We start from the raw sequence: 10454 nt of genomic DNA, 5'->3' as shown, positions 1-10454 counted from the left end.
AAAAAGGCTGATCACACTTCTCAAACTTGCATCTGTAGGCTGTAGCCCGCATATATATCAGATCAGAACGGATAAATCAAACAAGACCAAAAGCTTCCAACACAAATTAGCACCGAGGTACTACAATTTGCTTGCCATTAAGTTGAGTACTCTCCCCACTGACCATTCAGACTCGAAGTATTTAACCAGATTGACCACTGAGGAAAATTGTCTCAGTACTCTTCAGACAATCGATAGACCGAAAATTTGTAAATCAACTATGTTGGGATCCTTCTGTATCCTTTACAGTACCCAAAAGCAAAAGGTGAAGATACTTCAAGACTTTGAGTAGACAAGGATAAAAGAAAAGGCGGTTTTTCATCAGGTGGAGCTCAATTCATTGACTCAAACATTAACAATCTATCAAAGCATGTGTGAGTCAGTTCACTCCTGAGGGAATTCGCAAGATTTTCCTGAGAACAGCACTTGCCATCAGACATACTACTTTATGTACTCATTATACTTTGGGAAACAGATAAACCTTTTTTTTTTTGCAGGAAGGGAAATAGATAAACCTAACCCTAGGCCTCCAGAAATGTTAAAAACTAAACTTTTATAGCAGCGGAGAATGCAATGACTTTCGAAGTGGCATACTACCTTAGGATGTTAATGCTAGCTCAACCAGCTTTGCCTTGTCTTGCCGAATATGGCACAGCCAGCAGGTGCCACCACCTGTTGTCTACTGCTCTAGTGGTAAAATTAATATGCCATTAAACTGGCACCTCACTTTCTTCGCCAGGCGCCACGCCAGAATATGATGAAAGAGCATGGCTGTAGGATATTCCACATAAGTTCAGATTAACATACTTATGAACATACATACGCATGTGCAGAATACAAGCATGTAACATGTGCACAATGTTGACACCAATACTATGAAAAAACTACATGCCACTGCAAAATCAGCATACAAATGGTCAATTCCCGCATGCCACTGTTACTCTGTTAGACATGCAACTAAAATGCATAGATATGCAACAGCCAAATTCAAAGAAATTTTTATGCCACTGTAAAATACTCCCTCCGTCCCGAACTAAAACCACGACACTTATTTTGGGACGGAGGGAGTAACACATAAAATGTGCTTTGAAGATTTGTAGTGACATGTCAGAAATTATATGTTCTGTGAAACATATCCATAAATACAAACATTTCCAGCAACATATAATTGATTTTCCCAGTTTAAGATTAAAGGGCAAAGGACCAAATTTCACACCAAGGTTCAGAGAAGTGTCCCTAGGGATCAGATTAACTTACGCACTATGAAAATGGCAGGTGGAGATGCTTACATAAATTTAGACTATAGTTCTTTCACCTTTCAACATATCATTTTTGATTCAGGGTTCTTAGTTGTATAGTGGCGGGTGCTCTTCTAAAGAATACATTATTCGCTAGTTCAAGCAAGGAACAAAGAACATGATGCAAGAATGTCAAGGGTATAGCTAGCTTACCATCGTAAGATGATCTATTTCATGGAAATCGGTTTGTAATTCCGGACATCAGACATCAGCATAGTTTACGTCAAACATGCAGAATAGTGAACAGCCTCAGAAAGTTTTAGTGATCACAAAGATATTGTCAAACAAGAACATTGAATTCCTGAAACTGCTGCTCGTTTCTCATGGTGCTCCCATATCAACTCCTTTTTTACCACTAAAGATTTTTTTGCTTAACTGAAGAATATGAGACAACTGCAGCTCTAGGAAACTCCTAAAGCTCCATTTTCTTCTTTGAGCATCCTCAAGATCTAAAGATCTGTATGCCAGAGCCACCAGATACAGTGCTGGATGCAATCTCCTGCCATTTCGGTTTTAAGTGCATAATGACGCAACAAATGAATAGATAGAATCAACAAAGTGACACAAGTAAATTTTAACATAAAATAATTAATAAGCATCTACTTAACATAAAGTAACATAAGTCATGATCTGCAGCCCTTGCAACTCAAGCTTCCACAAAAGAGAAGTTCTGGAAGCAAGAGTTTCAACATATTTTTCATATGAATGCATCCTATGAGGTTTTGTGCAAATTAAATCTGGAAAGACATGTATCATATTATACAAGAGCCTGGCTAGACAAGAAAATATTGGACAATAAGCTTGACTATAAAACTGCAGAACTAGGAAATTACCAACATTGGTGAGATTATTATGTTGCCTTATTACGCAGATGTAAGTATGTAACTAGAAAAAAGGAAGATCAACCAAACAATCCAACCTAGGCAATAAGAGACCTTATGAAGCTTACTTTTCAGAATGTTCATTGACACCATGCCAATGTCTCGGCGATGGAATTGTCCTCCCTTTCTTGTCTCTCCCAAATGTCTCGATGTACCAACCACCAGTGTCATGCATGTAACACCGTGGCTCAAAAAGCCAAAACCTGTAAGCAAAGAACTTCACAGGTGAATATGCACTGAATCCATTTTGTTGAACAATTTACCTGTGAAAAATAATTTAAAAAAAACAGTGCACTTGTTGAGCAGTAGTAGTACAATTCTTTAACGCGCTACTGATTCTTTATCTTCTTTGCGCAAGAAGACCCTTAACTGACAAGACGTGTTTCACTTGGATGCTGCTGCTATGCTCCTATTTACTTTCAGAGAGCATTCTGAGTTTGCTAGTTTTGCGGCAATTCTTCCACTAAGAACATTTTCACCACTAAACAAATGGGATGAGAGAAAGAATTGCCTTAAGGTGTACTACAGTAGTGAACATGCATATCATTCCAACAATAGTAACTGTGAACTGAACACCTATGTAAGATCACCTATCCAGTCTTTTCACCAAGACAGTTGATGCATGGAACAAATCTCATGGTTCCATAATATGCAGCATGAGTAGAACCCAACATAGAAAGGAACACATACCTGCTGGGTGGCAACCGAGCCCTGCTACATCGACACTCGCAGGGTGAAACTTCATCTCCAAATTGATACCAGTGCATGTGTTTAACCTACAACATACAAATTTGCAGAAATATCCAACAAAAAATGCCGTCTAAAATGTGCACTTAAATTCCACACTGAACCATACATATACTTGATCTAATAGAATGTGGGAAAGGCACGCATACCATCAGTGTCCTGTGCTTAACAATTACATGGGTCTTTATTCCATGGCCATCATAGACACAGCAAGATCCTTCCTCTCCACTGGTGTCCAACCCAGTGATTGTTCCAAGGAGGAGATGCTCTTGTGTCACATCAGGTGCAACCACCTCATTTGGAACAAGAAAAACATGTATGTGATCTTCCATGTCTGAATTGTCAATGCAATTGCACTTGAGCCTCCTATTTGCAGTGGCCACTACTCTCCCACATATCTGCAATTCAATGTCCTTGTAGGCATCTGATGGGATACTGTCACTATCCTCATTCTCTTGCTTGTGAATATCTGCATGCCTAGGTATTGAACATTTCTCCCCATTTACTGCAACATTTGGACAAAAGCCGCAGGCTCCAGAACCAGAATGTGTCAGCTTCTCACGACAAGCATCAGACAGCTCTCGGACGCTATCCACTAGACTGACAATACCAAGCAGGTCACGGCCAGATACAAGGTGCAATAGCTCAGGTGTCTCATACACAGACCTCTCCTCGGCTTCAAAGCAATCAGGAAGGAGATCCGTGGACTCAACCTCGGGGCCATAGTATGCAGCATGGACTGCAGAGTACAGTTCACTCTCAAGTCTATCGAAATAACCTGAACCCGTCGCAATCCTCTTTTTTGTAACAATGTCATCGACAGTGAGCCTGTACCATTTAAGCCACTCGACAACATTACTTTCTCTAGGCATCACAATGCCTGAACTATATGGATATGGATATACATATTGCGATGGCCTGGGATGCTTCTGTATAACTAGCCTCTGCGAGCGCAGGAAGCTGTCATAATGAGCTCTTCGCTGCGAATCGGATAGGATCTGCGACATGGTAAAAAAAAGGCTCATGTCTCATGAGCAGTATGCGAAATATTACATTTCTTGTAGTGAAGTGACCTATGCTATGCAAATAGTACAAAAACAAAAATACTAGTAGCACTGAAGTAATTTCCAACTCCCAAATGAACAATTGATTTGGGCATATCCACAACCGGTGGCAAAATTAGAACCCACACGGTCTGATTGACTAGTACCATATCATATATTCATACTAGAGCAATCGAACTGAACAGATACCTCGTAGGCCGCGAGGATCTGAAGGAACCGGCGGGAACCGGCGGCGGCAGCGACGTCGGGGTGGGTCTCCTTCGCGAGGCGGTGGAAGGAGGCCTTGATCTCCGCGGAGGAGCTCGTCTCTCCCACCCCAAGCACGTCGTAGGCGTTGCCCCCTGCTCCCTCGTCGTCACGGGCGGCCGTGCTCGCCGGCCGGCAGCGCGACGCGAGCGGGAGCGGGAGGACCGCCCTGCCGCGGAGGAGGAGGAGTCGCCGGAGCTCCGCCGCGCGAAGCGCCATTATTAACCTGCTGCCGCTGTTGTCTCTCTGTCGTGTGGGGCCGGAGTGGCGGAGTGACCCCGATGGCCGCTGGCCGCCTAGCGGCGCGAGGTTGGACGGAAATAGACGTGCTCTCAAATTTTGTATTGAGCAAAAAAAGGTTATTCACTCAGGAGTAGTAGAAGAAATGACGTGGATGGCTGAGAAGCTAGCAGCGCGTTGCTTTTATTAGGCAAAACACACGCTTTATTAATCAGCAGTCTGAATGTTTACAGGTACTATTGTCATAGGATCATATGGGAGACCTAACCAAACATGACAACCTATACCAAACGATGAAGCGTGTTTTGCTAATCTATGAGCTTCGTAATTAAAATTTCTACTTTTATACATAAAATGACAATCATTAAAAAAGCTCTATCTCTCCTTGATTTCCTGAATAATTGCACTGGAGGCTCCCCTAGTTTCATGGGAAATATCAGCAACCACCATCTGACAATCAGACGCCACAGTGATGGTTGATAAATTAAGATCTGCAACTAAAGAAAGTCCTTCCCTACATGATAGAGCTTCACCAGTCGCCGGATCAACAATGTTTGCTACAATAATGGTCGAGGCTCCCACATATTGTCCATTATCATCTCTACAAAAAGTTGATGTTGCTGTTGTAGCTCTATCTCGTGAGAACCCACCATTTACATTGCTTTTTAAGAACCCTCTTTGTGGCACCAACCATCTCTGCACATTACTAGTACCCAACTTGGGCATTGGACTGTGTTGTTTCACGACTTCTAGGGTGTTCAGTTCTTCAATATATGAATCGCGGGCTCTGAAACGATGGGTGTTGTGGCATCCTGCCACAACACCCAATGAGGTTTTCTTTTGCCTTCCTTAATTACCCTCTTCCGCCCCTCCTCATCTGCCTTGAAAAATAGCACGTTGTCATCTGCAAATAGGAGATGGTTCACCGGCAGAGCCGTTGAAGCCACCTCAATCCCACTTAGGTGAGACGACTGGTTAGATTTCAATAGGCCTGAAAGACCCTCTGTTGCTAACAAGAAAAGGTAGGGTGAGATAGGATCTCCTTGCCGAATACCCCTGGATGGTATGAACTTATGAAGCTTCTTTCCATTAAATAAAACTAAGCTTACCATCCCTCACTGATGGTTAAGCCCAAGCTTCAACATGACTGCCTCAAGATATTGCCACTCGACCGTGTCATAGGCTTTCATCATATCGAGTTTAAGAACAAAATAACTGTTGTTTTTGGATCTATTTCGCCCAATTTTATGGCCATCAAATAAGATGCATCATGTGGCACGAAAATTACAGCTGCATGCCTGAAACATACTACTCATTCCATTCCTAAATATAAGTCTTTTTAGAGATTCCAAGATGGACTACATATCTTTTTAGACATTTCAATATAGACTACATATGAATCTACACTCTAAATGTAGTTCATATTGGAATCTCTAAAAATACTTATTTTAGGAACAGGGGGAGTATTTACTTAGAGACTGGCTTGACAATCCTTGCCAGCAGGAAACGTGCTCCATTATTGGAACATGGCTGAAAAACATGTGTGTGCGATCTGCGGAGTAGTGATGACCCACAAGTATAGGGGGTCAATAGTAGTCCTTTCGATAAGTAAGAGTGTCGAACCCAACGAGGAGCAGAAGGAAATGACAAGTGCTTTTCAGTAAGGTATTTTCTGCAAGCACTGAAATTGTTGGTAACAGGTAGTTTGATACCAAGATAATTTGTAACGAGCAAGTACCGGTAACGTTAAATAAAGTGCAACAAGGTAGCCCAATCCTTTTGTGGCAAAGGACATGCCAAAATAGTCTCTTATAATAAGCAAAGCGTTCTTGAGGGTACATGGGAATTTCACCATATCACTTTCATCATGTTGGTTTGATTCGTGTTCGCTACTTTGATAATTTGATATGTGGGTGGAACGGTGCTTAGGTATTGTTCTTACTTGAACAAACCTCCTACTTATGATTAACCCCTCGCAAGCATCCGCAACTACGAGAAAAGTATTAAGATAAAATCTAACCATAACATTAAACTTTTGGATCCAAATCGGTCTTTTATGAAGTAGCGCATAAACTAAGGTTTAAGCTTCTGTCACTCTAGCAACCCATCATCTAATAACTACTCCACAATGCATTCCCTTAGACCAAAGTGTTGGGGAACGTAGTAATTTCAAAAATTTCCTATGCACACGCAAGATCATGGTGATGCATAGCAACGAGAGGGGAGAGTGTTGTCCACGTACCCTCGTAGACCGAAAGCGGAAGCGTTAGCACAACGCGGTTGATGTAGTCGTACGTCTTCACGATCTGACCGATCAAGTACCGAACGCACGGCACCTCCGAGTTCTGCACACGTTCAGCTCGATGACGTCCCGCGAACTCCGATCCAGCAGAGCTTCACGGGAGAGTTCCGTCAGCACAACGGTGTGGTGACGGTGATGATGTTGCTACCGACGCAGGGCTTCGCCTAAACACCGCTACGATATGACCGAGGTGGAATATGGTGGAGGGGGGCACCGCACATGGCTGGGAGAGATCAACTGATCAACTTGTGTGTCTAGAGGTGCCCCCTGCCCCTGTATATAAAGGAGCAAGGGGGGAGGCCGGCCGGCCCTCTATGGGCGCGCCAGGAGGAGGAGTCCTCCTCCTAGTAGGAGTAGGACTCCCCTTTCCTACTCCTACTAGGAGGAGGAAACGAAGGAGGAGAAGGAGAAGGAAGGAGAAGGAGGAAAAGGATGAAAGGGGGGCCGGCCCCCTAGTCCAATTCGGTTTGGGCTAGGGGGGCCGCGCGCCCTACCTCCTCTCTTCCACCACTTGGCCCATGAGGCCCATTACTTCTTTCTCGTATTCCCGTAACTCCTCGGTACCCCCGAAAATACCCGAATCACTCGGAACCTTTCCGATGTCCGAATATAGTCGTCCAATATATCGATCTTTACGTCTCGACCATTTCGAGACTCCTCGTCATGTCCCCGATCCCATCCTGGACTCCGAACTACCTTCGGTACATCAAATCATATAAACTCATAATACAATCGTCACCGAAACTTTAAGCGTGCGGACCCTACGGGTTCGAGAACTATGTAGACATGACCGAGACATGTCTCCGGTCAATAACCAATAGCGGAACCTGGATGCTCATATTGGCTCCCACATATTCTATGAAGATCTTTATCGGTCAGACCGCATAACAACATACGTTGTTCCCTTTGTCATCGGTATGTTACTTGCCCGAGATTCGATCGTCGGTATCTCAATACCTAGTTCAATCTCGTTACCGGCAAGTCTCTTTACTCGTTCCGTAATACATCATCCCGCAACTAACTCATTAGTTGCAATGCTTGCAAGGCTTAAGTGATGTGCATTACCGAGAGGGCCCAGAGATACCTCTCCGACAATCGGAGTGGCAAATCCTAATCTCGAAATACGCCAACCCAACAAGTACCTTCGGAGACACCTGTAGAGCACCTTTATAATCAGCCAGTTACGTTGTGATGTTTGGTAGCACACAAAGTGTTCCTCTAGTAAACGGGAGTTGCATAATCTCACAGTCATAGGAACATGTGTAAGTCATGAAGAAAGCAATAGCAACAAACTAAACGATCAAGTGATATGCTAACGGAATGGGTCAAGTCAATCACATCATTCTCCTAATGATGTGATCCCGTTAATCAAATGACAACTCATGTCTATGGCTAGGAAACTTAACCATCTTTGATTCACTGAGCTAGTCAAGTAGAGGCATACTAGTGACATACTGTTTGTCTATGTATTCACACATGTATTATGTTTCCGGTTAATACAATTCTAGCATGAATAATAAACATTTATCATGATATAAGGAAATAAATAATAACTTTATTATTGCCTCTAGGGCATATTTCCTTCAATCTCCCACTTGCACTAGAGTCAATAATCTAGTTCACATCGCCATGTGATTTAATACCAATAGTTCACATCACCATGTGATTAACACCCATAGTTCACATCAACATGTGACCAACACCCAAAGGGTTTACTAGATTCGATAATCTAGTTCACATCGCTATGTGATTAACACCCAAAGAGTACTAAGGTGTGATCATGTTTTGCTTGTGAGAGAAGTTTAGTCAACAGGTCTGCCACATCCAGATCCGTAAGTATTTTGCAAATTTCTATGTCAACAATGCTCTGCACAGAGCTACTCTAGCTAATTGCTCCCACTTTCAATATGTATCCAGATTGAGATTTAGAGTCATCTGGATTAGTGTCAAAATTTGCATCGATGTAACCCTTTACGACGAACCTTTTGTCACCTCCATAATCGAGAAACATATCCTTATTCCACTAAGGATAATTTTGACTGTTGTCCAGTGATCTACTCCTAAATCACTATTGTACTCCCTTGCCAAAAATAGTGTAGAGTATACAATAGATCTGGTACACAACATGGCATATTTTATAGAACCTATGGCCAAGGCATAGGGAATGACTTTCATTCTCTTTCTATCTTCTGCCGTGGTCGGGCTTTGAGTCTTACTCAACTTCACACCTTGTAACACAGGCAAGAACTCCTTCTTTGATTGTTCCATTTTGAACTACTTCAAAATATTGTCAAGGTATGTACTCATTGAAAAACTTATCAAGCGTCTTGATCTATCTCTATAGATCTTGATGCTCAATATGTAAGCAGCTTCACCGAGGTCTTTCTTTGAAAAGCTCCTTTCAAACACTCCTTTATACTTTGCAGAATAATTCTACATTATCTCCGATCGACAATATGTCATTCACATATACATATCAGAAATGTTGTAGTGCTCCCAGTCACTTTCTTGTAAATACAGGCTTCACTGCAAGTCTGTATAAAACTATATGCTTTGATCAACTTATCAAAGCGTATATTCCAACTCCGAGATGCTTGCACTAGTCCATAAATGGATCGCTGGAGCTTGCATATTTTGTTAGCACCTTTAGGATTGACAAAACTTTTTGGTTGCATCATATACAACTCTTCTTTAATAAATCCATTAAGGAATGCAGTTTTGTTTATCCATTTGCCAGATTTCATAAAATGCGGCAATTGCTAACATGATTCGGACAGACTTAAGCATAGATACGAGTGAGAAACTCTCATCGTAGTCAACACCTTGAACTTGTCGAAAACCTTTTTGCGACAATTCTAGCTTTGTAGATAGTAACACTACTATCAGCGTCCGTCTTCCTCTTGAAAATCCATTTAATCTCAATGGCTCGCCGATCAATGGGCAAGTCAATCAAAGTCCATACTTTGTTCTCATACATGGATCTCATCTCAGATTTCATGGCCTCAAGCCATTTCGCGGAATCTGGGCTCATCATCGCTTCCTCATAGTTCGTAGGCTCATCATGGTCAAGTAACATGACCTCCAGAACAGGATTACCGTACCACTCTGGTGCGGATCTCACTCTGGTTTACCTACGAGGTTCGGTAGTAATTTGATCTGAAGTTACATGATCATCATCATTAGCTTCCGCACTAATTGGTGTAGTAGTCATAGGAACAGATTTCTGTGATGAACTACTTTCCAATAAGGGAGCAGGTACAGTTACCTCATCAAGTTCTACTTTCCTCCCACTCACTTCTTTCGAGAGAAACTCCTTCTCTAGAAAGGATCCATTCTCAGCAATGAATAACTTGCCTTTGGATCTGTGATAGAAGGTGTACCCAACATTTTATTTTGGGTATCCTATGAAGACGCACTTCTCCGATTTGGGTTTGAGCTTATCAGGTTGAAACTTTTCCACATAAGCATTGCAACCTCAAACTTTAAGAAACGACAACTTTGGTTTCTTGCCAAACCACAGTTCATACGGTGTCGCCTCAACGGATTTAGATGGTGCCCTTTTTAACGTGAATGCAGCTGTCTCTAATGCATAACCCCAAAACTATAGTGATTAATCGGTAAGAAACATCATATATTA

General features: G+C 42.3%; 1 protein-coding gene across 2 annotated transcripts; it reads right to left on the bottom strand.

Annotated features, from left to right (window-relative positions):
- Positions 1 to 236: 236 nt before the first annotated feature.
- On the bottom strand, positions 237 to 4603 carry LOC125510672 (Chaperone DnaJ-domain superfamily protein). Of its 2 annotated transcripts, XM_087521801.1 has the most exons (7): positions 4219 to 4603; positions 3115 to 3963; positions 2909 to 2994; positions 2287 to 2421; positions 1491 to 1836; positions 637 to 810; positions 237 to 452 (listed from the first exon to the last, which is right to left on the bottom strand). In XM_087521801.1, exons 1-5 carry the CDS (start codon positions 4492 to 4494, stop codon positions 1659 to 1661), a joined length of 1524 nt encoding a protein of 507 aa, XP_087377927.1. In that variant the 5' UTR covers positions 4495 to 4603; the 3' UTR covers positions 237 to 452; positions 637 to 810; positions 1491 to 1658. The 2 variants fall into 2 exon arrangements, with proteins under 2 accessions (XP_087377927.1, XP_048531874.2); XM_048675917.2 differs by having other exon boundaries at positions 237 to 810.
- Positions 4604 to 10454: the final 5851 nt, after the last annotated feature.

The sequence above is a fragment of the Triticum urartu genome, chromosome 5A (assembly GCF_056163025.1).
Source record: "Triticum urartu cultivar PI428250 chromosome 5A, HENAU_Tu73, whole genome shotgun sequence".
Classification (NCBI taxonomy): domain Eukaryota; kingdom Viridiplantae; phylum Streptophyta; class Magnoliopsida; order Poales; family Poaceae; genus Triticum; species Triticum urartu.
Note: the sequence above shows the minus strand (reverse complement) of the source record. Positions and strands in the feature narration are given on the sequence as shown.